Source organism: Doryrhamphus excisus, linkage group LG9 (genome assembly GCF_037039965.1).
Source record: "Doryrhamphus excisus strain RoL-2023G ecotype Guam linkage group LG9, RoL_Dexc_Guam_v1.1, whole genome shotgun sequence".
NCBI lineage: Eukaryota > Metazoa > Chordata > Actinopteri > Syngnathiformes > Syngnathidae > Doryrhamphus > Doryrhamphus excisus.
In genome coordinates, this window is record NC_136365.1 from 3242759 (window position 1) to 3270586 (window position 27828).

Genomic DNA, 27828 nt, shown 5'->3' on the forward strand with positions numbered 1-27828 from the left:
TTGTCATCTGCTCAGAACCAGGAAGTAATCTGATAACTAACAGATACACCAACAACAATACACTGCATCATTTTTTTTTCTTCTCAATTTTACCAAGTCATGTTCTAATTATATGTTGTCATTAAGGTAGTGCTAAAACAACATTTCTAATAGTTGCTTAAGACTTTGAGAGTTTAATGACCAAGCAGAGGGATTATTGAAATTGCACACATACATAAAATAACATACGCTTACTTATATTTAAGACAAATTATTTGGAATAAGGTTATCTGTCAGTGTTAAAGCAGATAATATTGCTTCTAACCATGTTCTGATTCTAGGAAATATTGGACATGTGAGCTGTTATGGTGGATTACATTACAGGCTTTGGGAAAGTTGATACCACCATAAAATGAAGAGAAAAACTGCAGATTCAGTGTGTGAGAACAATCGGTTCAAAAAGCACCAAAGCTGATAAATTCAAGTGAAAATCTATATGTGCATTGAATCATGCTGCTAAGAATGCATACAAAAATCACTTTACATATAACTTTAAAGTTTACAAAATTTTCCCTATATTGTATTCATGTAAACACTCAACGACTACAAAGCTTGTAGAAGAAACGCAACACCATTGGGAATAAATCATATAACTGGAACAAACTGGAGAAATACATTAACTGGGTATAAGATAACACAAATCAATAGATCCTGTATCAAGTTGTGCTTTTAGAATAATGTAGTGCACTGTAAACTACTTCTTAATAATAATAAATACATTATTAATTATGTACCTTACCTTATCTTTGTAGTTATTTGATTGAGCTGGTGTCCCTAATGTTGTTGCTATACATACCAATAAGTCATGTAGACACACTTCCTTCCTGTTGTAATCCAAACAATTCACGTCTAAATACACCTCTGCTTGACTATTCTTTACTGGTATCCCTGGCTAATTAAGAGTGGCGGGCAGACCTGCCCGCTGAAGAGGATGCGGGTGTCTGGGGGCAGGAATGCAGCCCGTCCTGCTCCACCTGTTCTGATGAGCCGCTCAGCTGACTGCTGAGCTCCTTGCCTTCAAAAGTTACACGCGATCCATTTAGAAACAATTACCTGTGGAAATGTTGTGCAGATGAGGTGAGAAGTTTGTGGAGATCCCAGGTTAAAGAAGCAGTGACCAAAACAGCAACAACTTTGATCCAGCGAGACGAGGCGGCGTTTTGTCAGCACAGCCGAAACTATGACTGTCCCACGCTACCTGGCCAAATGGAATTGAGATCGGTCACGTGAACTAACTCAGCCAATCAGAAGTCTTTCACTCTCGTAGGCATTTTTTTTATTTTTATTGTATCTTGTGGATGTTGTATTTTCACACATGCGCATACACACTCAACACTCTACATATAAATGAAATGTATGTCATTCATTATTTGAAATGTAGACTATAGATGTCTGTAGGGTATCTGTAATAATTGGAAGAACTCCTCATGAAAAACAAACGAAAAAAAAACGATTATGAAACAAAAAGTTAAGAATAAAGCTATTTGTGTTGAGTAGGATCTCCACCATGTGCAGATGGAATTGAGAACGGTCACGTGACCCAACTCAGCCAATCAGAAGTCTTTCACTCTCGTAGGCATTTTTTTTTAATTTATTGTATCTTGTGGATGTTGTATTTTCACACATGCGCACACACTCAACACTCTCTACATATAAATGTAATGTATGTCATTCATTATTTGAAATGTAGACTATAGATGTCTGTAGGGTATCTGTAATAATTGGAAGAACTCCTCATGAAAAACAAACAAAAAAAAACGATTATGAAACAAAAAGTTAAGAATAAAGCTATTTTTGTTGAGTAGGTGTCCACCATGTGCAGATGTATCCTTGTAACCGTGTATTCATTCGTTTTCTACTGCTTATCCTCATGAGGGTCGTGGGTGTGCTGGAGCCTATCCCAGCTGTCTTCGAGAAAGAGGCCGGCTACACCCTGGACTGGTCGCCAGCCAATCACAGGGCACATATAGACAAACAACCATTCACACTCACATTCATACCTATGGACAATTTGGAGTCACCAATTAGCATGTTTTTGGAATGTGGGAGGAACCCTGAGTACCCGCGGAGAAAACATGCAAACTCCATCTTACTTTGGGGGAATTCATTTATCACAGCCTAGTCTGGAACCAATTAAAAAGAAAGAGGTATGAGAATGTCTTGCTCTGAATTCAATATTCTTTCATAAAGCTGCGAGGCTGATCATTTTATCAAAAATAAACAAAGTGAGGAAAGCACAGGTTTCAAAACATCAAAAAGGTTTCACAGTTGTATGTGAAAATGGGTTATCATCTGTGTTTTTTTTACAGAAAGGCCTGCCTAATAAATAATAAATAATGTAATTATCCAACAGATCACTAAATTGGGTTTTTATATGAATAATTATCTGTTTGTAGTGCACTAACTGGTCACCAGAGTAAATTCCATGTTGCCGAAATCTCCCAAAAAATGTTTGTCAGAGATTACACAACTTTAACCTTGTGTGCTTGTACATGTTCAAAAGAAATACTTAGTCAACAGGTTCAGAATTACAACATAAAAATAATGTTTTGTTTTTTTTAATGATGAATGCATCTGATCTGAAAGTAAATATATATTACTACTATATATGGTCATCTTATATTCCACGTAAAGATTTGTTGTATTGGTATTCATTCAATTCAAATGTGATTTTGTATCACATTTTATATATTTGATATTTGTCTTGTAAGATGTTATATTTCTAATATTCATTGTGTGTATTTATTTCAAGGAGCAAAATTAATTTAAATCGGTTTGGTGAGTGATTTCTTCATGTTTATCTTTGAAATGACCTTTGTCGGTACTCAGTTTCTCAACTGCTGCTGGGAAATCCTACTGTAGTGCCCGATGTGGATGCTTTGGGAGGCGATTGGCCGAGAGGAGCATGCAGAGGGGCATAAAAGGGGACCGCTGCGGTGCTGGACTCTACACTGACAGCAGTTCAAGAAAAGGGACACCATGACTGCTCGGCGGCTGCTGGCTTTGTTGGCCTCGGCCTTCTTGTCTTCTGTGGCTGATGGAGCTCCATTGTAAGTAAACTTGGGACTCATTTTCGAACATTTTCATTGAGTGTGAATGCTCAAACCTATCTGTCTGTTGAGCTCCAAATTGTCCATAGGTATGAATTTGAGTGTGAATGGTTGTTTGTCTTGTGTCCTGTGATTGGCTTCTCGCCTGAAGACAGCTAGCCAGCATACCCCCGCGACTCTAGTGAGGATAAGCGGTAGAGAAAATAGATGGATGTTCATAATGTGTCATATGTTGCCCACTCAACATCCATTGTAGCCTGGTCATCTTGGAAGGGAGATTTCCTTCTTCTGCAGTCCCTTCTAAAGCTTTCTTTTTTCCCCTGAATCGGGTTTTGAGTTTTTCCTCGCCCGGATGGTGGTTCAGATCTGGGGATGTCGTCGATTGTTGCCAGCTTGTAAAGCCCTTCTGTAATTAAGGGCCATATAAATAAACTTAACTTGACAGTGATATTTGATTGCCCCCCTTACCAGAGTAGTTACCCATTCCAGATGTACGGTATCTATCTACTGTATCTATAAATGAGCACAGGAGCAGGTGCAAACAAAAAAAGGTACTCTACATGAGCTGGAGCCTATCCGAGTTGACTTTGGGCAAGAGGCACATTAGCCACATTAGCTTACATTACTTATTTGTAATTGATTGACAAAGTTTTTAGAACTATAAACATTGACTTACCTCACTTACATAATGATGAGCAAACCACCAGTTTGCTCTTGCACAAGTCAAGGTAACGCGGCCTTTAATATGGTCCATAGCTGATCCATGTTTGCACAGTGGAACATGACACCAGACAGAGCAAACAGTTCAAGTGATGACATTCACCGAATGCTGGGTTTGGGTCCTTAAAATCAATAGCTGAGTCATTGATTGAATCCATTCAGGAACAGGGTTAAGTGTGGTGATTTGTTGACACAACAGAATGGCATGAACAACATGATGAGAAAAAACTGTATGTTTTTTAAATCAAAGTCAGAAAGACTGCATGAACAAGCTGCATTTTTCATTCAAAAGTGCCGATGAGTGAAAAGACAGAAAAAATTAATGCAAACCATGTATAAAAAAACACGATCTCTACACAATACAATACAATACATACCAGTGATTCCCAACCACTGTGAAGTGAAATTGAACAATTTCCCATGGCACACCTTTGTGTGATCAAATTTCACTTAATTGGTTTGAAAATGATTCTTTATTTACTATAAATAATATACAATAATCCCTTGTTTACAGTGGTCAGTTGTTTTCAATTTCTGTATGATTCCTTCTCTATAATATCGTTATAATGGAATATTTTCAGTGTAAGGCCATAAAAAATGTACTTACAACCTTTTAAATATGGGTTTTAACATTATTAGAGCTCTCGTGGACATGGAATAACACCCGCAGAGTCGCTTTGCGCTCATTCTACCCAATATAGCAGATATAATCATAAAAAATAAGCCATTTAAGACAAAGATTAAGTTGGAATGGAAGTTATGGCTGGGGTTCAGATTTGAGTTTTATGTGTATAACCGCAGGCAACAGTAGCCTGTGTTATTATTATGGTTATAATATTAGAATTGTACCTGTTGTGAGATCATTCAAACCTGCAATAGAAGCCTGTTGTTCTGGCAGTCTGGTGCTTATATTAATTCATTCATTCATTTTCTACCGCTTTTCCTCACGAGGGTCGCGGGGGTGCTGGAGCCTATCCCAGCTGTCTTCAGGCGAGAGGCAGGGTATGCCCTGGACTGGTCGCCAGCCAATCACAGGGCACATATAGACAAACAACCATTCACACTCACATTGTCGCATGTTTTTGGAATGTGGGAGGAAACCGGAGAAAACCCACGCATGCACAGGGAGAACATGCAAACTCCACACAGAGATGGCCGAGGGTGGAATTGAACACTGGTCTCCTAGCTGTGAGGTCTGCATGCTAACCACTCGACCGTGCCGCCCTCTGTTGCTTATATATTTCACCTAATAACACAGAGTGACCAGTGCAGAATACTGCATATCACAATTCAGATGCATCTTCTTAACTATAGAGTTAATCTATCTATTAATGATACAAAATGACCAATGATACAGAAATGACTTATACAGGCCCAAATTATAATGCAGAGTTAATGAATAAAATGTTGTCTTGGTGGGAAGGAACGTTCGTGTGGGGAAGTATTTACTCGGGGGACCTACCGACCGAAGCAGGTTGAAATGGTGACAAACGCCGGCGAAAGCTGACTGACTCTCCTCGTCGAGAGCGTTAATAGAAGCTAGCAGGGGGAAGCTAGCAGGTGAAGCTAGCAGGTGAAGCTAACAGGGGTTAGCTTCCTTTCGGACGCCAAGTAGTTGTGTATTTGTGCGTGTGCGACTCGGGCTCGATTCATATATTTTCACCACGTAGTGTTTCAAGTCTTTAGTGTAAGGAAGGTTTATGAGTGAAAAAAAATACGTTTATTTTGAACGCAGCTCGTCTTAGAAAAGTTAGCTAGTTGTGTAGCTAGTACGTCTCATTTTATGGCTTAAGATTTGTAGCTTTTTATACAAGACTCTGCTGAATTCAAAATTTTATATCGTCATATCGTGATACTTCCCAAAAATATCGTGATACATGATAATATCACCCAAACCTATTCTCTGATATTTGTATTATAGTTCATTTCGCCATTATGATTTCATGCTTAGTTTGACTTTTAGTTTTATGTATTGAACCACAAAACAGCGTGATTTCTTAATTAATATATTGAAGTGTATTTAAGTTTGATGAATTGAAGTTGCGAAATTTTAACCACAATGTGGAGAGGGACGACTGTAAAGGTATGTTTATTCATCTTTCTATACCAGTGATGTAGTGACAGGGAGAACAATTCAATTCTTTTCCACTAGATGGCAGTAGGTACGCAATTAACCTGTGTATGCACCTGTTGGCTTTCATACCGCTGTTTATTTTGATAGCACTTTAATTCAGTTTTAGTCATACATTAGTCATTTATATTGATGTACTTTTATTCTAGTGTTTTTGTCAACTAAAGTATGAAGGATAAGGAATATTATTTTAAGGGTTATTTGAAACCACCTTTATTGAGGTGAACTGCAAAGCATCTCAAGAGTAAGACCTGCTCTTAATGAATATTATTAACTAATATAAAAAGTAATTAATCAACTCTGCATGAAGCACTAGGCATCCATAATGCAACGTTGCTCTTTCTCAGATATACAAACAGCAGGTAAACATCATTTCAAAATAATCACAAACAAAATATGAACAGATTATTATGCATATTGTTACTTGTCTTCACTTCACCTGTCAGAATGACTTGCCTGCAGATACCGCTTAAAGGTAGTTGTGTTTTTTTTTAGCTGTGATAATTGTGCCATATGGTTTACGCAGTGTTTTGTTCTCCATCGTGTGAAATTTGTTAATATGGTTTATCTATTTTTTCACCGTTGTCCAGACCCTGTACAAAACTAGATATGATATGATACATTTTATTTTAGTTGCCATCTCATTTTGCGTCATGCTAAAAAGGTCGATTGAGAGTCTTATCATCCAGCTCAGCTCTCTCTTCACCATGACAGTCCGGTACAGTGCCCCCAGTTGCTCCCACTCTACCTCACTCTCCAACCTTCAACTCCTCCATCTGGGCCAAGACCTCACTCCCAGCTCCATGGATGCAATTCACCCTTTTCCGACTGAGAAGCACGGCCTTGGTGGTGCTGAGTCTCATCACAGAAGCTCTTAAGGCCCCCAACCTGGACTCCTTCAACGTCTTGGCTCTGGAACAGGCAATTTGAACCAAGCTCTTGCTTCGGTTGTACGTACGATTCGATTGCCTAATGCTTAGCATGTTGGCCATACAATCAGGAGATGCGAGTTTGTGTCTCCGTTTGAGCATCTTCTCTGTGGACTTTGCAATTCTCCTTGTGTGTGGGTTTTTTGTGGGTAATCCGGCTTCCTCCCACGTTCCAAAAATATAATGTTAGGTTAACTGGAGACTCTATATTGTCCATAGGTATGAATGTGAGTGTGAATGGTTGTATTTTCTATGCTCCTAATCGTTCTCCCTATCTAATGTGCTGCAGGAAGGTGATGTCTGCCCCCAACTTGTTGCGGGTAGCTACAGCAGAGAACATTTTTGTGGAGTGTCAAGACTGCACTGGGGGTGACATTAAGGTGGACATCAGGGTCATGAATCATCCCACCAAAACCAAAACGCTCGGGCTCACATCGGTGACCCTTAATAGCGCAAACAACTTCCAGACCTTTGGGCAAATTACGGTACCAGAAAGATATTGCAGGTGTATTTTGGTGGAGTCTCTGTGGTCTTGAAAACAACATGTTTGTCTTTGCTATTTCATGGTCCTCATACATTAGATACCTGCAACAGACTTCAATAACGATCCTAACATGAAGCAGTATGTGTACCTGCAAGCCCAGTTTCCCGATCGACTGCTGGAAAAAGTTGTGTTGGTGTCCTTCCAGTCTGGCTATATCTTCATCCAGACAGACAAGAATCTCTACACTCCTGACAGCACTGGTAGGCAAAGCATAAGCATTTGAACCAAATAGCTCAAAACACATGCATTGTCCTTTACCTTTTAAAGGATAAAACCCTGTCCTGCTGTCTTTCAGTGAATTACAGGATGTTTGCAGTCACGCCCCGCATGGAACCTGTCGAGAGAGATGACCAAAACAACGCAGATGCCGCCATAACCATTGAGATGATGGTTTGTATTTTGTCTCACTTGTTCTGGTCATTGGTAGTGTTGTGGTTTACATAAAGTAGCTGACCTTCATGCAGCTGACTTGGTCTTGATTCCGTAGTCCACATTTTGGCCTCTGGTCTAGAAAACCGATGGATGGATAATCATCAATCCATTATTCATTATACCGCTTATACTGTTCAGAGTCTACAGAAAGCTGCAGTCCTTCCCGAAGGTCAGACTACACCCTGAACTGATTGCAATCACCAGCCGTTGAGTGGGAATGAACCCAGACTGGCAGCATGAAAGTCAGCCAGGACCTAAAATACAGGGTTTTAAATTGTGACTCTGACAATCATGGTTGCCCCGTGTTTTTTATTCTTAGACCCCAGAAGGCGTTGTTTTATCACTTGAAACAGCAGTTTTTCTGAAGTCAGGGATGCACTCTGGAAGGTTTCAACTTTCCAATCTTGTCAGGTGAGTTATTATGTTTTTTGTTTTATGAGACAAGTCAGCATTTTAACCACGGAGTCGATGTACAATGAAAAGTATCACACTACAATACGACAGGCACGGAACACATTATTGGATCTTACTGTGTGCTCTCTTGAACATGGATTTTTTTTTTCTTCTAAATTTCTGTTTGTAGTCCGGGAGTATGGAAAGTGGTGGCAAAATTCCAAAGTCGTCCACAGCAAAGTTTCTATGCAGAGTTCGAGGTCAAAGAGTATGGTGAGCGCCTCTTATATCATCAACTGTCTCCCCCAAAAAAGTGTATTCTTTATTATTTGCACGCATTTCCGAACAATGTTTTTATTTTTTCAGTGCTCCCCAGTTTTGAAGTCAAGTTGACACCTCTGGTCTCCTTCTTCTACCAGGACAGTGAAGAGTTCACTGTCAACATCAGAGCCACGTATGTGAATGTTCTGTGCAGGAAAGCGATTACTTATATTTGTGTCATAATCAATTGCCTAATGTCATGTGGTTTAGGTATCTTTTTGGTAAGCATGTCGATGGGACAGCGTATGTGGTGTTTGGGATCATGCATGATGGCCAAAAGAAGAGCTTTCCTGCATCTCTTCAGAGAGTATCTGTAAGTGCATAATATGCTTTAACTTATCTTACATCTCGTTTTAGTAATACAGCATGACTGTGGATACATATTCATGCAGCTATTAAGGGTGGGCATTTGACTAATTGACCTTGATCATCAAGGACTGTTTTGTTTTTAAAGCTTATTCTTTAATTTTGAGTTTGTTTCTTTCGGCTTTTTCCTGATTATGGCGTGGCCACAGTGGGTCTTTTTGATGCGCATACTGATTTTTGGCTTGGGCCCTTTAAATTCCGGATGCCCTTCCTGACGAATACTGATGATTCGAACACAAGGCGTCCGCTCCAAAGTCCAGAACGCTAACCACTCCATCATGGCTGTTTAATTTCAATTTTAGTTAATTATTTTTCATTGTTGACTAACAGCCAGGAGATTGAATCTCTCTCTCTCTCTCTCTTTCTCTCTCTCTCTTGACCTGAATTTCACTTATTTTCCAGGAAATTATTTTCAAATGCAAATGTTGACAGTGGCTCTGTCTCGCAAGGCAAAATTTGAACAATGACTTGCCTGATTAAATTGAAATTAAACTTCATTATGCCAACCACAACCACTATGACACACATACTAGGGAAGTTCATTTATATGGAAAAAAATATATATTTTAAATTAAATTAATTACATTAATTTATTATTAATTTAACAGGTCAGTTATTGCGCTACATTAAAAATAAACACATGACTAACCCCTCACTTGCCACTTTGAATTGAAACTGGCTTATACATGGACCAACACCACTGGCAAAGCAACGTTGACTATTTATTCATCCAATGAGTGTTTTGACCTTTTAGATTGATAGAGGTGTTGGGGTGGTCACACTCAAAAGAGCACAAATCACGCAAACCTTCCCGAACATCGTTGAGCTGGTGGGACATCAGATGTTTGTGTCTGTCAGCGTATTGACACAAAGCGGTAGGTCAACGCTCAGAGCGATTTATCACGTGGGAATTACAACAATTCAACTACAGCAGTAATAAAGTACCTTGCTGTGTGTGTATTTTGTGTTCACAGGTAGTGAAATGGTGGAGGCAGAGTTGAGAGGCATCCAGGTTGTCACATCTCCTTACACTGTCCAGTTCAAGAAAACGCCCAAATATTTCAAACCAGGAATGTCCTTTGATGTCACGGTATGTTGAAATGCAGTTAAAGTCTGTGGAGTTTTGAATTTATACAAAATAAATTGCTTGCAAGTACCACATGATCACAAGAGCAGCAAACGTATACCTTTTGAGTTTTGTTGATGTGATAAGTTTGCTGTTTTCTGACGTCAGGTTGAAGTTCTCAATCCTGATAAATCTCCAGCACAAGGTGTTCCTGTGGTGGTGAACCCAGGTGAGGTGCGTGGCTTCACCACAGATAATGGAGTTGCCAAGCTCACCATTAATACACTCGCAAGGGATCCAAAAATGACCATCAGGGTAAGTATCTTGAAATAAAGTTCATGTTTAGAAGCTTTCTTGTTTAGAAAGTAAAGCATCATTACAGTAGATCCCCACACATTTCCCATTCAGCATTCACATCCCCACATATGCAGATTTTTGGCCAAAAATATTTATACTTTTTCCAGGTTTTAGCCCTAAATCTAAACATGCCTCAATACGCCGAGATGTGCTTTTATTCGGAGAGAACTTTTTTTTTTTTTACCATGGTGTTGTGAATTTCCACTGTTGACAAAGCAGTTGTCATATGTTGAAAATATAATATGAGGTTTCTGAAAATATGTCATTCGAATTTTCTCTCAACACTGCTGTGATGCATACTGTGAATTTGGGTCAAACTAACAGAACTGTGTCACTTCAACCATGCAGTGTAATCCCAGCCTTTGTGGTCTCATTAAGTAGGCTACACTACAAGCATACATATTGTGGACATCTTGGAAAACTTTTAATATGGTGATTAATTATTAATTTTGACCAAGGTGGCAAATATGACGTCAGATTTATCTAATAGACCGGTGAGAGGGTTGAAAGTGCCACCAGTGCTCAACCAATTATAGCATTTATCATTGTTGCAACTTGGCTCACGGCATTACATTCTAGTGGATTCAAATAGGCGGATTGTTTGGTTCCACTTGGTGGACACAAAGATTTTAAACATTTTGAAATTTTCTTGCCACCAAACTCAATTATATACTCGTTATGGGCCACCACAAGCCAGTTGGGAAGCAGTTTGACCCACTGCACGCCACTAGGCACCTTAGTGGCGACACGAGACGGCACAGCAAATTGCATTGCCGTGAACCAACTGGCGCTGGCCCAGTGATTACATTAGATTACTCCAAAACAAATCAGGTGAATTAAACCCAAAGACGGCATAATTGGCCCCTACACTACACATTGCTGACTCTCTTTCTGTGCATTGTTTTCATTGAGTGTGATGATTAAATAGTAATTCATGATAATATGAACATAATAATGCATTTTTACATGTTTTGTTCAACTACAGGCGATAACCAACGACCCGAAGATTTCCGCAGAGAGGCAAGCATCTGCCTCAATGGATGTACTCCCGTATAACACCAAAAGCAAAAATTACATCCACATAGGTAAATGACATTTTTATCATCTCATGGACTAGGATGACTTCAGCATGTCGTCTTCAAAAGTATCACTTTTGTAGGGGTGGATACAGCTGAACTGGTTTTGGGACAAAACATGAAAATCAACCTTAATCTGCACAGGCAGTCAAATGATGACACTGACATCACATACCTGGTGAGTGGTGTTTTGTGGCAGTGTGTGTTTGACAAAAGTATTCTCATAAATGAACACTGACATATCAACTGCCTCTTTAGATCTTCGCTAGAGGCCAACTGGTGAAACACGGTCGTTTCAGGACAAGAGGGCAAATTCTGATCTCCATCAATGTTCCCATCACAAAAGACATGTTGCCGTCTTTCCGGATCATAGCTTACTACCATGCAAATGAAAAGGAGGTGGTCTCTGACTCTGTTTGGGTGGATGTCAAGGACTCCTGCATGGGCTCGGTAAAATTAAAAGTTGTATTTGGAATATCAGAGATACTTTTTTTCCTGTCAGTGTGTGAAACTCACTTGGTTCTTTGTCCTCACATTTAGCTGAAGCTGGAATCAACAACGCTTTCAGCTGCCTTTGAGCCTTCCAAGCTATTTGGATTAAGAGTCACTGGAGACCCAACCGCCACTGTGGGACTCGTGGCAGTTGACAAAGGCGTCTTTGTTCTGAACAAACAGCATCGTCTCACTCAGAAGAAGGCTAGAACTTTAACCAATAGCAAATCACAGTGCGACAGTATGTCATTTTACAGTTATTTATGACTTATTTCTTGGTCATTAACAGGTGTGGGATGTTGTGGAGCAGCACGACACCGGCTGCACTCCAGGTGGAGGCAAGGATGGCATGAGTGTGTTCTATGATGCCGGGCTATTGTTTGAAACCAACACTGCATCAGGGACTCCTTACAGACTAGGTGACATATCAACTTTACTTATTCACTTTATATAGTCTAAAACATGGGTTTCAAACTCAATTTACTTGGGGCCCACTGGAGATCGGGTCTGGGTGAGACTGGGCCGCATCAGGTTTTCAAAAAAAAACGCATTTATTAAAAACAAATTTTTTTTAAAAAACTTCACTTTGGTTCCAATTTTCTACAAGAAAAGCTCTGATAAAACGTTCCACTATTCTCAAATATCTTACTTTTTATTTTTCTACACAAAATAAGATGAAAAATAAATAAACAAATCAAGAATAAAGAAAATCAATCAGTAATAAATAAATAAATATAGTGATAATAATAAAACGGCAAATAATAAAAACTTAAGAAATCACATATAGTTGGTGGGTAGACAAATTATTTTTTTCAGATTAAAATTAACAACGCATTATTAGAGCCCTGTAGACATGACAAAACACGACTATAGTCACATTTATACTCTTTTTATTTACAACATATTGCGCAACTGCAGGGTCTTGAGACACATGCTAACTCGCAAACTAGAGAGCTAACGACCTAAACGGTAGCCTTCAAGTTATTTCCTTTAAACTTAAATAGCCAAAAACTTACCACTTCCACACGGATAGGGAGGATAACTATTAACAGTTATTTAACCTTTAACATGAACATTAATCAAACGTAATAATTTTTCTGGGTACATGATACCATACAGCATCCATATCAAACTTGCGCGGGCCGCACTAACATTAAACTTTCATATCAAGGCGGGGCCCTCAAACTAGTGTCCTGCGGGCCACATTTAACTTACTCATTTAACTTACTTCAATTAAGTCCATGGGACTTAATTTTGACTTGTTTTCATGACACAAACTACGCTGCACTTCCAGAGCTGAAATGTCCATCAACCAGCAGGAAGAGACGAGCTTCTACTCTAATGGAGGTTACAACAACCTTAGGTAGGAGGGCCCACTGCTCACATCTCTGCCTATTTTGTCATTGTACACCAATTTCATATGTTCTTTGTTCTCAGCGGAAAAATATAAAGGGATACAAAAGGAATGTTGTGTGGATGGCATGAGTGAAACTCCTCTCTCGTACACTTGTGAAATGCGCAGCGAATATGTCACTGATGGCCCCGAGTGTGTCGAGGCCTTCCTGCATTGCTGCAAAGAGCTGGAAAGTCAGCAAGCTGACATGAAGCACGACAGCCTCAAAATTGCACGCAGTAAGTGATCAACAACACATGGGATGTAGTAACACGTCTCGCTGAAATTGATGTCTCTCTTGAATGTTTGTCAAATGTAAATTTACAATTTCTAAATCTCTTTTCAAGGTGAACAGCAGAATACTAAATTTTACATGGAAAACATTGAGATTAACACCCGCACCAAATTCCCTGAAAGTTGGTTTTGGACTGATATCAAACTGCCTGCTTGCCCTAGTCAAACGCCTAACTGGTGAGGAAACGGAGTATGTGTGTACTGTAGTATATACACACACCTTCCACTTCATTCAGTAGCAATGCACAATGTAATGAGATCAATACAAGAGCTGTGTAAAAAAATCTGATAATTGTGTAATCTAATCTAATTCTACACCAGTGCCAACTTCAACCACAAAAATAAACATTGTTACATGAATGTTGATTACTCTAAATGGTTGAAGTTTTGATGAAGCTCTTATATTGGATCTCATGAAACTGTTCAAATGGACTTAGTAATATGCAGTAGGCCTGCTGCTATATAGCAATACATCCAGTACAGGCAGTACAGTGTTCCCTCGTTTATCGTGGGGGTTAATTAAGTTCTCAAAATAGCTTGCCGTAAGTGGCATCCGTGAAGTACTCAGCTTTATTTTTTTCCCCTATTATTATTATTATGTTTTAAGGCTATAAAACCCACCACCATACAATTGATACACTTTTCTCAGACAAGCATGTACTCTTTCTGACATTTTTTTCTTGTTTAAACATTCTCAAAGTTCAAACCTTTGCTGAATTTTAATGATCAACTGACACATAAGAAATTATTAACTCACTGACTGCCAAACATTTTCACAGGGGGCATTTTTGCTGAACTTTCAAAACCCACAGAGTATTTTAAGTTTGAGGACTACATAAACATTGAAACTATAGACTCTTGTCTTTCATCAGAAAAAAAATGTTTGTTTCTAGTCTTTTTGGGTCTTTATAAATCGGTAGTAGAACAGGCAGTAATGTGGGTTCAGAAAAAAAAAACTGATTTTGACAAGGAACAGACAAAATTAGCTTTTTCTGCAGTCATGGAAACTCAAGCAGAATGGTGACTGACGTCCATATTTTTTTGTTTTTGAGATTGATTGACAATGGTCTGCAGCCAATCAGAAGGTGGGTTCTCTCTCTTAGGACGCCGAATACAATGGGCCGGTTCTCCCGTAACCCAATCAGGACGCAGAACACAATTAACGTTCATAACACTGTTAAATGAAAAGTATGCAAAATTGCACTTTTAAAAATCCACAAAACAGAGAGGCCGCAAAAAGGTGAACCTTGATGTGGAAAGAATAATTTCTGCCGTACAAAAATATCAAGCTTTTTCTTACCATTTCAGTGCCACCACATCATATGAGAGTTCTTTTCCCTTGCAAGACTCCATCACAACATGGCAGTTCATGGGCATTAGTCTATCCAGAACTCATGGTGAGAATCCACTCACACCAGTCTCTCTTCTTAGTCAATCACTCTAGTTGCTCTAACTAACTTTTGGTATCTTTTAGGAATCTGTGTTAGTAAGCCTTTAGAGGTGATTGCAAGGAAGGATTTCTTCATTGACCTGAAGCTTCCTTATTCTGCTGTGCGTGGAGAGCAGATTGAAATTAGAGCAATTCTCCACAACTACAGCCCCAATGAGATAGAAGTAAGTCTGTGTGCATTTGCCGTGCTGGTTCATCTTTTAAAGAGTAGCAAGTCACTTTTTTGGCAGACACGATAAAGCCAAGTCCATCCTTCAGATGCCCTCTTCATCTGTTGCGTCAAGGTACGTGTGGATCTTTTTGAGACGGAGCATGTATGCAGTGCAGCCTCCAAGCGTAGGAGGTTCCGCCAGGAGGTTGAAGTCGGGCCCCAAACAACGCGAGCTTTACCCTTTATCATCATTCCCATGAAGGAAGGACAGTTTGGTATTGAAATCAAAGCTGCTGTGAGAGACTCGCATCTTGGTGATGGAATCATGAAGATGCTGCGTGTGGTGGTAAGAGAACATTAATCTTATTTTACAGTGTTTGTCATTATTGGTCAAAAATGTCATTCAACAAAAACAAACTGTAAACCGAGACGTTCTAAATTTTGATAAATTTTTTGTTTACAACCAAACTAGGGCGTTTGAAAACTGAGGTTTACCTGGCTGTACAGAATTTTATTTCCCCAGGTAGATGCAGGTGTACACTTCACATCAGCTGAAGGATTCATCCCAATTAAATTCTGCAATACAATATAAAGCACCATTAGTTTTGCATACAAACATCTTCTACCTGATCTCCATTATGTTTCTGTGTAGGTTTACTTTTGTTTATCAAACTCTAAAAATGTCCTCTTTTTGCTTTTTTAGTCAGAAGGTGTTCTGGTTAAATCTCCTCAGACAATAATCCTTGATCCTGCCAATAAAGGTCAAGGTGAGTTTCCTTGCACATTCAAATGTTTATGGCAAGAACAATGCAACGTAATAGTTTGTGTTTTGTAATGCGTTTTTGCCTTTGCCATAGGGGGTAAACAAGAAGTCACTCTCAACAGCCAAATTCCAAAGACAAATTTGGTACCCAACTCACCCACAAGCACACAGATCTCTGTGATAGGTGATATATCATTTTTGTAGCCAGTATTTTACAATTTGTACACAAAAATATGGGGACATTTGGCCATTTCTCCTACAGTATATGAAAGTGAGCTGACAATCTAAATGTAATTTAGTCATGTTATGTACTCATTGTGTGTTTATTTATACAGGTAGAGAACAAGTGAGTCTACTCGTGGAAAATGCCATTGCTGGAACGTCTATGGGTAGTCTGATCTATCAGCCCGGAGGATGTGGCGAGCAGAACATGATCCACATGACCCTGCCTGTAATTGCAACCACGTATTTGGACAAAACTAACCAGTGGGAAACTGTAGGCTTTGAAAAACGTGCCACGGCCCTACAACACATCAAGACAGGTCGGTAGATTTTCTATTGCGTATTTTCCCGTGCATAAGCCACTACATTTTCCTTAGACTTTGAAAGCTGCGGCTTTTAATTACTCTTAATTGTATACGACATAATACTACTATAATAGGAAAGTACCACTTTCACTCACATGCTCTCAACACAGGCTTGTCAACCTATTTGAAAGTGCAGGAGGTCATTATATATAACCGTATAACATGATAAAGTATACCTAATAAATATACAAACAAATACAAATACGAGTGTAACTAATACGAGGTTCAAACGAATTAGGAAATAGGGGTGTCAAAACACCGATACACAAGCCGCACTCCATGTTTTGTTTGACTTTTGAGTCATATTTTTACAAAAAACAAGTTTTACAACGTTCTTCAAATTGATCTACAAATGATGATTAGATGTCAAGGTGGTGAAAAAATATGTTTCATGCGCACAGGTTACAAAAATGAACTTGCATTCCGGAAAAAAGACGGTTCTTTCTCTGTGTGGTCCGGGAGACAAAGTAGCAGCTGGTGAGCACTTTTATACTTCCACATCAAGGAGGAGCTTGTGCATGCAAATAAACATCAAACATCAAGTGGCGTGCTCTCTCTTCTACCAGGCTGACAGCCTATGTTGCCAAGGTTTTCTCCATGGCCAACCAGCTGGTGGCAGTGCAAAGCGATGTGATATGTAGTGCGGTCAAGTTTCTTATTCTCAATGCACAGCAACCTGATGGCATGTTTAGAGAAGTTGGAACGGTTGCTCATGGCGAGATGATAGTAAGGGCAATTTAATATTTAATTACATTTTTCAGTCATTTATTGTGATGATGCTGCTACTGACAACTGTACTTATGTGTGCCTATGTTGTTTTTGTGTGTAGGGCGATGTGCGTGGTGGAGACTCAGATGTCTCCATGACGGCCTTTAATCTTATTGCAATGCAGGAGTCAAGGGCACTTTGCGCTGACTCTGTTAATGTGAGTACTCCCCTGGCAAAACACATTACATTTGCTGGATTCCCGACTCAGTAAAAAAAGCTACACTTTGTCCTTCCTCCAGTCCTTGTTTTGTTTGTAAAGATGGTTCTTTATTTTATGGGCTTACAATAAGGAAAATGGTAAGAAGTAAGGCTTCACATTTCTAGCTGATGGCACTTGTAGAAATGATTGAACCTAGATTAAAACAAGTAAAACAAGCAAAATGTATTCATGGTCATCATCAGAAACATAACTAATATTTATGCCATCTGTTTTTTGCCTCACACTCGCTCCGCTCCTTCTATCCAGAGTTTGGAAGACAGCGAAGCCAAAGCTCTTGCTTACTTGGAAAAGCGTCTACCCAGCCTTGTGAACCCGTACGCTGTTGCCATGGCATCATATGCTTTGGCCAATAAGAACAAACTGAACAAGGAGATTCTGTTTAGTTTTGCTGCCCCGGGTGAGTTTCAAAATATTCGAAAATGCTTAAACCATAATTCAAGTATAATATAATATATGTAATTGTTGTTACTATTTTGGCATATTATATTGTCATGTTATTGAGTATTTTAAAAATCCAATATAATATTGGATAGTAATATGTATATATCATGTAGAAATATGCATGTTTGTATGTCTCATCTGCAGACTTCAGCCACTGGCCTGTACCAAAGGGACATATTTATACTCTGGAAGCTACAGCCTATGCTCTTCTGGCTCTGGTCAAGGCCCAGGTGAGTGAATAACAGTGAGTGTGTCAGTCAGAGCCAACTCTGCCCAAATGGGCGCCGTAGATGAGATTATATATAAATATCTTGGCATTACTTAGTAGTTATGTTTGATAATAATAGGAGGACCATTTGTTCTGTAAAGCACCAAATTGGGCACAAAACTCCTCCCTGCCTCGCCATACTGTACCTGGTAATTAAATACATTGTGGCCAAACATTGACCTGATTTACCTGTACCATCATGTTCTATTGGTCCATTCTCCAGCTGTTGTAGTTTATACACACAAATGCAGTGCAAACCTTTAAAGTGAATTTGTTTGTAAAGGCCTATAGTGATGCCGGACCTGTGGTACGATGGTTCAACAAACAGCGGAAGGTTGGCGGAGGTTATGGATCAACTCAGGTGAGATACAGCTTCATCATCCAGATATATTCTGATATCTGATCAACCTCCACGTGCAATATTAAGGCTCTAAATGCAATATATTAAGTTCTATGTGAAGTATTTCTATAATGCCTCATATTAACTCAGTGTGTAGACTGGTCATATATTTCATCTTCTTCCATATTATCTGCATACTGTATTTGTATATAACTCTGGGTAAAACTGTTGATTTTGTTAATACTTGGGTTGTTTATATTGTCTATTTTTCTATATTGTGTATTTTGTACTGCTTAACTGATTCTGTACTCTTGCTGCTGTGCAATGCAAATTTCATGTCATTTAACCTCAGCAACTTTTCCTCTTGTCTAGGCTACCATCATGGTGTATCAATCTATCGCTGAATACTGGACCAATGCCAAAGAGCCAAACTATGATCTAAAAGTGGACATCGAGCTGCCTGGTAGATCAAAGCCTATCAAATATAGCATCAACAATGAAAACCAATATACCACAAGAACATCTGATGTGAGAACGCTTATTGTCTCATTCGTTTCTTCGTTCTGCACCCGTCAACATGTGTGTTAATCTGTATACTATTGTGTACTTTTTTTTTTTAACACAAAGATGAAGCAGATTAATCAGGATGTGAAAGTGACTGCAGAAGGTAGCGGAGAAGCAACACTTACGGTAAGTCTTTTGCTGACTGGGTATTTTCGAGATGGATGTGACACCAGAATGTATCAAAAGATGCTGTGCTATGAGATATTCATTTAAAAAAATGTCAGGTCATTAATTTTTACAGTTTGCAGAAATATACAAAGCAGCGCCAAGATGAAAAAGTTGTAAATGGTTAGCTACTACATTTGCCGTCGCCGAGGGGTACCTCAAAGTGGTTAAATAGTCCAAAAAGTGGCTGAAACAACGGGCTTTAAACCCTTTTTAAATCAATATCTTCAACTCTTTTGTCATTTCCAGACAGAATACACCTTTGTAACAAATACAAATTCATCAGTACAGTTCTATCATCTTTGGCCTACTTCCTACAGTGTTTTTAAAGAGAAATGCTGCTTTAATAAATTCAGTAATATGATACTCTGTTGTCAATGTGACAGATGGTGTCGCTGTATTATGCCATGCCTTCCCAAAAAGACAGCGACTGCGACAAGTTCAACTTGTCCGTGCAACTGATTCCAGGTAATTTGATTCATGAATGAATAGCCAACATTTGCGTATACGCCGCTGTTTGCATGTAAACATGAAAATACGGATATGTGTTTCATCCAGAAAAATTAACGGAGGCTGAGAAGATATACAAGCTAAAGATTGAGGTTATGTAAGTACAATCAACAACTGGAAGGCTGCGAGATTGATTCCTTCTCCACTGTGGATTCAGACACCGTCATCGGCATGTTAACGATCTGGTTACTTACTTTCGTGGCACCGTAAGCCTGTAAAGGATACAAGTGAAATGTAACCCATTTACCATACATGATATTACGAAATGCCTTTTGTTAAAAATATACTATAATCATTACTATATATATTATATATACTACTATATATATATAATATTTCTCCGGGTACTCTGGTTTCCTCCCACATTCAAAAAACATGCTTGGTTAATTGGCGACTCCAAATTAGGTATGAATGTGAGTGTGAATGATTGTTTGTCTATATGTGCGCTGTGATTGGCTGGCGACCAGTCCAGGGTGTACCCCGCCTCTGGCCCGAAGACAGCTGGGATAGGCTCCAGCAACCCTATAGAAAAAGACCTTGGTGACCCCCAGCGATACATCTAAACATTTATACTGCAATTATGTGATCAACAGCATAAAACCCCGATCTGAATATCCCTAATTTATGCAGTATGTTTAGTTTCTTATTTTAGAAAGGTTTCAGGTCCATAAGATGGAAACCCATGATGAAATGTACACAATATCAATTCTTTATTGTGGTCGAAATGGAAATGCAAATGATATGTTTGGTGTCTGAACAGGTACAAGAACAAGGAGCATGATGCTACTATGTCAATCTTGGACATTGGCATGTTGACTGGTTATACTTTCGACACCAAAGACATGGACTTAGTAAGAGCCGCCAAACACACACACACACACCTTACACACCTTGAAGAAGATGGCTGATGGTGTGTTTCTATAGTTGTCCAAAGGACGTGCCCCAATCATTGCAAAGTATGAGGTGAACTCAGTGCTGTCAGAGAAAGGCTCTCTCATCATCTATCTGGACAAGGTATTATATCACCTTTTGATTACTTTTTATCTAAAGCTGCCTCACTTTTGTGCCATGTCACATCCACAGGTTTCTCACACCCGTCCGGAGGAAATCAGCTTCAGGATCCACCAGAAGTATAAAGTGGGTGTTTTACAACCAGCTGCTGTATCTGTTTATGAATACTATGATCGTAAGTCAAGGACACTGCTGAGACAATTATTATATACACAAACCGTGTATTTCATTGAGATCAATGCAAATGATTTATTATTGTAGAGACGGACTGTGTGAAATTCTACCATCCGGAGAGGAAAGCTGGTCAGCTGCTGAAACTGTGTACAAATGATGAATGCACATGTGCTGAAGGTAAGTTGACTCCGCAAACATGCAAAAAAAAAAAAAAAAATCAGAAACACAGTAGTCAGAACATCTTTTCAGACTACTGTATATGTCAACAAGCAGCTGCATGATACCTTCTGGGCTGGACCAAACAAACGCCCTAATATTGAAGGTACTTTCTTACACATTTTCCCCCCATCTAGAGAACTGCAGTCTTCAGAAGAAGGGCCAAATCAGCAACGACTTGCGCACAGAGAAGTCTTGTGAGAGTACACCGACGAGCAAGATAGACTTTGGTAAGTCTCTGTTTATTGTAGATTAGGGCTGTCAAAGTTCCTACAAATGGACTAAGACGAAGCTTACATGCAACTTGACTGTCCCCAGTGTACCAGGTGAAAATAGAAGACTTTGTTGATGCTGGGTCAACCGACATCTACACAGCACGAGTGATGCTTGTCGTCAAAGAAGGTGGGATTTTATTACCTATTTTACACACAATTTCAACTTTCCAACATGTATTTGCTGTCATAATTTTTGTGAGAGTCATAATTTTTATCTTCTTTCACCTTGCCATGATAGGAAGTACCGATATGGGCGCTCAGGGCAAACTGCGCACATTCCTCAGCTATCCACACTGCAGGGAGGCATTAGATCTGGTTATAGGCAAAACCTATTTAATTATGGGCTCATCCAGAGACATTTACAGAGATGATCAGAGGCAAACGTAAGTCTTTATGTTCATGTTGGCACACGCCCTCCATTGTCCCCTTTTGTATCAAGTTGTTTTTATGGTGTCTTTTTCTTACATCTTGTGAATGTAACTTTTTTTTCTTCTTTCTTTCCTCAGGTTTCAGTATGTGCTCGGAGAGAAAACCTGGCTGGAGTATTGGCCCACATTTCCAGAGTGCCAAACAATGCAATTCAGACATACATGCTTAGGCATGGAACAGCTGGTCAAGAAATATGCAGATTTTGGATGTGAGCAATAGTCAGAGTCATGCTGATACAATGATGTAGTTTTGAAATACTCATTTTGAACAATTTCTGCTATTGTGAAATTAAATCATTATTAAATTGAAATTGTCCCAAATCTCTTTGTCTCCGTTTTATTTTGACTTCATGAATTCAAGTTTGAAAGAGAAAATTCAGTCAATGTATTAAGTGGTGGATGATGATATTTATTATGATACTTATATTTATATGATATTCACATATTTCTATAGCATAGTATAACTGTTTGACCTTGAGAACCATTTTCAGAATAGACACCACATGTGAGCAATAGTCAAATTTAACTGTGGGATTTGCAACAAAAAAACATGTCTTTAATACTTGTGAAAAGAAAAATATCTAGCAGTTTGAGTTTTATTTTTTCATGTAGCATGCATTTAATTTAGCTTTAATATATTTATTGGTTGATTATGTATTGAAGTCATTTTGAATGGTTCTCAATGATAAGCAGTTCGCTGTTCTACAACTGAACGGTAGGGGGCAGCAGTGATTCCAGTCAACGCGTGAGTGGAGTAGAAGAAGTGACGTACTTCCGCCTTGAGCTGAGTCCCCGCCGGTCGATGTTGCTGTTGCCGGAGAAAATAGTAATAATCCCAGCAAGCGCGTGTTGTAGGAGTTAACATCGACGCAAAAGTAGCGATTAAAACTCCGTTTACGTAAAAAAAGTAAGCTAAGCCGTAACGGTGCTATCTTTTTGTCTGAAGAAGTGGTATGGCTAAGGTACAGGTACTTAATGTCGCTGTCCTGGACAACCCGAGTCCGTTTGGGAATCCTTTTCAGTTTGAAATCACGTTTGAATGCATGGAAGATTTACCCGAAGGTGAGTAAGATTTCCCTCTTTAGGATAAAACACATTCGTTTCATGTCGTAGACATGTTTGCCATCGATTATCGCCTAGCTATTCGATCTATTTTAATATAGACTTTTGCGTTATATGAGTGTATTCTTCTTTGAAACGAGTCCATTGTTTGCTTCATGTGTTTATTTTATTTGCTGTCCGTGTTAGTCAATCGTATTTTAGCAGACATGTTGAAAATTGGCGCTGGCGCGTATGGTTCGGTGCCCCGCCTCCAGTATGCTCTGATAGGTTGACGTGGGAGCACGTGTTTACTTTGAGATAGCTGATTGGCTTGTGGCGGTTGCGTCTGTGTCGTCACAGAATGATTAAATGGTTTGCCGCGAACTTCTCCCAAACCCACAAACTGGATTTTCGACATAGTTTAATGCCGTCAGTCAGGGGTGTCCAAACTTTTTTTTCCACTGGCGGCCTCGTACAGAAACATTGTAGTATTCTAATGTGGGTTGTGTTCAATATTATTTTTGGATTAGCGCTTTTTAAATATAAATTGCGTTAGGTGATGTAACTGGTATTTTTATTTAGACAACACACAGGGTTTCTGTATGAATGAAACAGTCAATCAGTGGTTGTATAAGACCCTTAAGCACCCCCAGAATCCCCCAGGCTATTTATCTTGTCAAAACTACACCACAGAAAATATATAGGTTTAATATTTAATAATAAAAATTAAGAAAATAAATTGGGATCTACCCATGGAGCTTGATGTGTAAATGTGAGAGGTAATATCCATAAAGCAGAATCATATAACTTACTATTGTCACATCACGTGTTATGTCAGATCTGGAGTGGAAGATCATCTATGTTGGATCAGCTGAGAGTGAAGAGTATGACCAGGTTCTGGACTCTGTTTTGGTGGGCCCAGTCCCAGCCGGCAGACACATGTTTGTGTTTCAGGTATGTTGTGTTCTTATTTTTATTGCAATTTGCTGAGCCGGGGAAATTGGCATCTGTTTTCAGTCCCGGCTTTGTGTTTTGCATAATGTTGCACAAATGATGTGATGATCATGTGATCAAACTTCCAACCTCTTTCTTGCCGTGTGTGTGATCATGCATCCCACCCAGGCCGATGCTCCAAACACGGGTCTCATTCCAGAGACGGACGCTGTAGGAGTCACCGTAGTCCTTATAACCTGCACCTACTGCGGTCAAGAGTTCATCCGAATTGGTTACTATGTCAACAATGAGTACACGGACCCGGAGCTACGAGAAAACCCACCTCTGAAACCAGACTACTCCAAGGTACCAGATGGCGGTCAGGCCTCGTACATTTCTTTGCCGTGTTATTGTTGTTGTCAGATTCTATTATATATTATTAAGCATTTTCAAGCATACAAATGGCTAAATGACCTAAAATACACATATAAGACATTCACAATTCATTTTAGGATATCTAGTATTCTACACTGATCACCAGGTGTCAGTAAAAGTATGTCGATGAGATGAAGTCCCAATGCTAACACATGTGAGTCTATATTATGTCTTATCTAGTGTGAATGGTTGTTTGTCTATATGTGCCCTGTGATTGGCTGGCGACCAGTCCAGGGTGTACTGCGCCTCTCGCCAAAAGACAGCTGGGATAGGCTCCAGCATACACCCGCAACCCTAGTGAGGATAAGCATCATAGACAGTGGATGGATGGATAATATTAATTACCGTATAATTAGTACATCGAGAATTAATCAAGTAACTCACAGCTAGGAGACCCGAGTTCAATTCCTCCCTCGGCCATCTTTGTGTGGAGTTTGCATGTTCTCCTCGTGCATGCGTGGGTTTTTATCGGGTACTCCGGTTTCCTCCCACATTCCAAAAACATGCTAGGTTAATTGGTGACTCCAAATTGTCCATAGGTATGAATGTGAGTGTGAATGGTTGTTTGTCTATATTTGCCCTGTGATTGGCTGGCCACCAGTCCACGGTGTACCCCGCCTCTCGCCCGAAGACAGCTGGGATAGGCTCCAGCACCCCCGCAACCTTCGTGAAGATAAGCGGTACAAAATGAATGACTGAAAATTGGCATTGTTTACACTGCCCACTTGTTTACACTTCAACATGTTATACAGCATGCTGATTTTTGTTTCCATTTTTATAATAATGATGAGACTCACCCCATTAACTTTTTTCACTGTTTCTGGTCCCCAAGTATCAAGCAATAAACTATTATATTTTTCTTTTTGTTTCAATTCCTCCATTAAGGCTGCAAACTGTTTGTTTCCGAATCAATAGCGCCCTCTTCTGGTTGCTGGAAATAAGTGAAACCGTTGTAGATGTAAAGACACAACTTGAAGCTTATTGATTACAGGCATCAACAAAAATGATTAGTGATTAGCCTCACAAAACAATCTAAGTCCTTCCATCCATTTTTTATGCTGCTTATCCTCACAAGGAATGCCTATCCCAGCTGACTTTGGGCGAGAGGCGGGGTACACCCTGGACTGGTCGCCAGCCAATCACAGGGCACATATAGACAAACAACCATTCACACTCACATTCATACCTATGGACAATTTGGAGTCGCAAACTCCACACAGAGACGGTCGAGGGTGGAATTGAACCCTCGTCTCTTAGCTGTGAGACACAAGCTTTACTTGATTAATTATTGATAACCACTCGACCGCCGTGCAGCCCATATTACATCTTCAATTATAATATTCTGATATTCGGAATATATTTATGATGAGATTTGACCTCTGTTTGTTTGAAACTTTTAGCTGCAGAGGAACATTTTGGCCTCTAACCCCCGAGTCACTCGCTTCCATATCAACTGGGAGCGTCTGGCAGAGAAGTCTGAAAACAGCGAGAACGTGGACCCATCTCCCAACATCAGCGGTATGCTCCCTCCAGCCTCCTGTCTACCAGGGAAGATGCCACCTCTTGGACTAATGCCAGACAATTCCATGGACTGCATGTAAGAACGCTCGGATGAGTTCTACTGCCCAGCACTTCTCACCTGCTGTACAATCCAACACAACAAATGCTCAGTGTGACCGAGAACTGGGAGGAAAAAAGGACACGGAGGTACAACACACAAATGCACGCAACTAATCATGACAGGTTTCCACCATAATTGATACCATTTGTAGTACTGTCTCATAAGTGAGATAGTGAATGTGTTAATAAGTTAATATTTAGTACATGCACACCTCCAGATTCCTCCAAAACTACTACAATTGCAGTTTGACTCTCTTCAGAAAAGTGCTGACTATCAGAATTCCCTCTTTGAATGTTTTGATCCAAATGCACAGTAGGTCCCTCACGTCCAGGCGGCTTTTGCGTAATAAAACACGTTACCTCAGTAGATGCCTCTCAGAACGTGACGCATCAAGTAAAACTTACAACACACCGCAACGCCATACAGTATATGTTCTTAAAGATCACAGAGAGAAAATATTCCATGTTGAGGTCAACATCTTTGTAAATAAAGTTTTCCAATATTCTTTTTTTTTTTGTACATGTTTTGGAATTTTTTGTAATATCAGTACTTGGGTAAATAAAAGTTATTTTGTTTGATGCTGAGTGTCATCTAAGTTTGCTGACATTAGACCTAAAAACATTCATTCATTCATTTTCTACCGCTTTTCCTCACAAGGGTCGCTCGCGGGGGTGCTGGAGCCTATCCCAGTTGTCTTCGGGCACGAGGTGGGGTACACCCTGGATTGGTGGCCAGGCAATCACAGGGCACATATAGACAAACAACCATTCACACTCACATTCATACCTATGGACAATTTGGAGTCGCTAATTAACCTAGCATGTTTTTGGAATGTGGGAGGAAACCGGAGTACCCGGAGAAAACCCACGCATGCACGGGGAGAACATGCAAACTCCACACAGAGATGGCCGAGGGTGGAATCGAACCCTGGTCTCCTAGCTAACCACTCGATCGCCACGCCGCCCGACTTAAAAACAATAATGAAGTAATAAACACAAAAATTACTGCAGGAGACACGTAGCTGCCATGTAGCTTTCACTGGGGTGCCGCCATGTTGAAACATGAAACCTAGTCTATATTGATGCTTCTTTTTGATATTGTGCTTAAAAGAAATATTCATATTTTAAAAAAATTATTGTATCTTTTGTATTGGGTAATACATGTGTAAAGGTGACGGTAGGGGGTGTTAGTTCATGTCGAGAGGGCTCAAAAAAAATTATAAATTATTTATTTTTTTAGGTTGTAAATTTTTTTATGTGAAAAAATTTGATTTATAAATGAGGAATTCTATTTCCTGTGAATTAATGCTCGAGTGTGGAACCAATTGGCCGCAATAAACAACTCTTACTGTATATACATTTCATGGTAACGGACACCCGCGCCCCATCAATTAATTGAAAACATAATTTGGGTCCGTAAACGCAAGACTGGCTCAGGAACAGCAGCATTGTGTGTATACATTGTATACGTTGTACACATTGTATACATTGTACACAGAACTGCTGCTACATGCATCTTATATGCATCATGTGGATCTGCTCCTATGAAAGCGACAATAACAACTAAGCACCAAAGTGCTCTTATTATTGAGATGAAAAGGTTTTGTATTTATTTATTGTATTTTGTGTTTTTTTGTGTATTTTGTGCAGTGTGAGTGACTTACGACTTAATTTAGCTATACATTATTATACATTAGACTCACATCATAGTCCAGCAAAGGGGCGTGTCTGTAACCCCCAGGACCACCTGTATTTCATTCATAAAAAGCAACATCACTCACCACTCCATTTTCACCCTAGCCTAAAGTTGCTAGGCAACAGCAGGACGGAAAAAAGGAGGCGGGGAGACTTGCTTTCACCCATTT

The 27828-nt window shown here is 39.5% G+C and overlaps 2 protein-coding genes across 3 annotated transcripts; both read left to right on the top strand.

The window, feature by feature from the left end:
• The first annotated feature begins 2924 nt into the window (after positions 1-2924).
• Positions 2925-22255, top strand: LOC131136660 (complement C3-like). Of its 2 annotated transcripts, XM_058083800.2 has the most exons (43): positions 2925-3089; positions 7159-7354; positions 7451-7613; positions 7709-7803; positions 8165-8256; positions 8429-8511; positions 8605-8692; positions 8770-8872; positions 9680-9800; positions 9900-10015; positions 10160-10306; positions 11334-11433; positions 11508-11602; positions 11683-11874; positions 11965-12120; positions 12206-12335; positions 13211-13279; positions 13354-13548; positions 13657-13780; positions 14912-15000; positions 15078-15217; positions 15338-15550; positions 15908-15971; positions 16062-16151; positions 16303-16509; positions 16956-17031; positions 17121-17280; positions 17384-17479; positions 17789-17939; positions 18128-18213; positions 18535-18612; positions 18964-19119; positions 19219-19281; positions 19707-19788; positions 19879-19927; positions 20591-20681; positions 20755-20844; positions 20914-21016; positions 21103-21192; positions 21369-21461; positions 21550-21633; positions 21745-21889; positions 22013-22255. In XM_058083800.2, the coding sequence occupies exons 1-43, from the start codon at positions 3019-3021 to the stop codon at positions 22152-22154; spliced, it is 4974 nt and encodes a 1657-aa protein (XP_057939783.2). In that variant the 5' UTR covers positions 2925-3018; the 3' UTR covers positions 22155-22255. The 2 variants fall into 2 exon arrangements, with proteins under 2 accessions (XP_057939783.2, XP_078649323.1); XM_078793197.1 differs by having other exon boundaries at positions 20755-21016.
• Positions 22256-22662: 407 nt separating this feature from the next.
• Positions 22663-26534, top strand: LOC131136895 (histone chaperone asf1b-B). Its single transcript, XM_058084232.2, has 4 exons — positions 22663-22996; positions 23814-23929; positions 24098-24274; positions 25744-26534. The coding sequence occupies exons 1-4, from the start codon at positions 22888-22890 to the stop codon at positions 25942-25944; spliced, it is 603 nt and encodes a 200-aa protein (XP_057940215.2). The 5' UTR covers positions 22663-22887; the 3' UTR covers positions 25945-26534.
• Positions 26535-27828: the final 1294 nt, after the last annotated feature.

What these genes read in the sequence shown, in the direction of transcription:
- LOC131136895 (XM_058084232.2), top strand. Translation starts at nt 22,888, where the DNA reads ATGGCTAAGGTACAGGTACTTAATGTCGCTGTCCTGGACAACCCGAGT. An exon ending in GACACATGTTTGTGTTTCAG is followed by an intron (nt 23,930 to 24,097) that starts GTATGTTGTGTT and finishes CATCCCACCCAG; the next exon opens with GCCGATGCTCCAAACACGGG. An exon ending in TGAAACCAGACTACTCCAAG is followed by an intron (nt 24,275 to 25,743) that starts GTACCAGATGGC and finishes TGAAACTTTTAG; the next exon opens with CTGCAGAGGAACATTTTGGC.
- LOC131136660 (XM_078793197.1), top strand. Translation starts at nt 3,019, where the DNA reads ATGACTGCTCGGCGGCTGCTGGCTTTGTTGGCCTCGGCCTTCTTGTCT. An exon ending in TCCTGCCAATAAAGGTCAAG is followed by an intron (nt 15,972 to 16,061) that starts GTGAGTTTCCTT and finishes CCTTTGCCATAG; the next exon opens with GGGGTAAACAAGAAGTCACT. An exon ending in TGAATGCACATGTGCTGAAG is followed by an intron (nt 21,193 to 21,368) that starts GTAAGTTGACTC and finishes CCCCCCATCTAG; the next exon opens with AGAACTGCAGTCTTCAGAAG.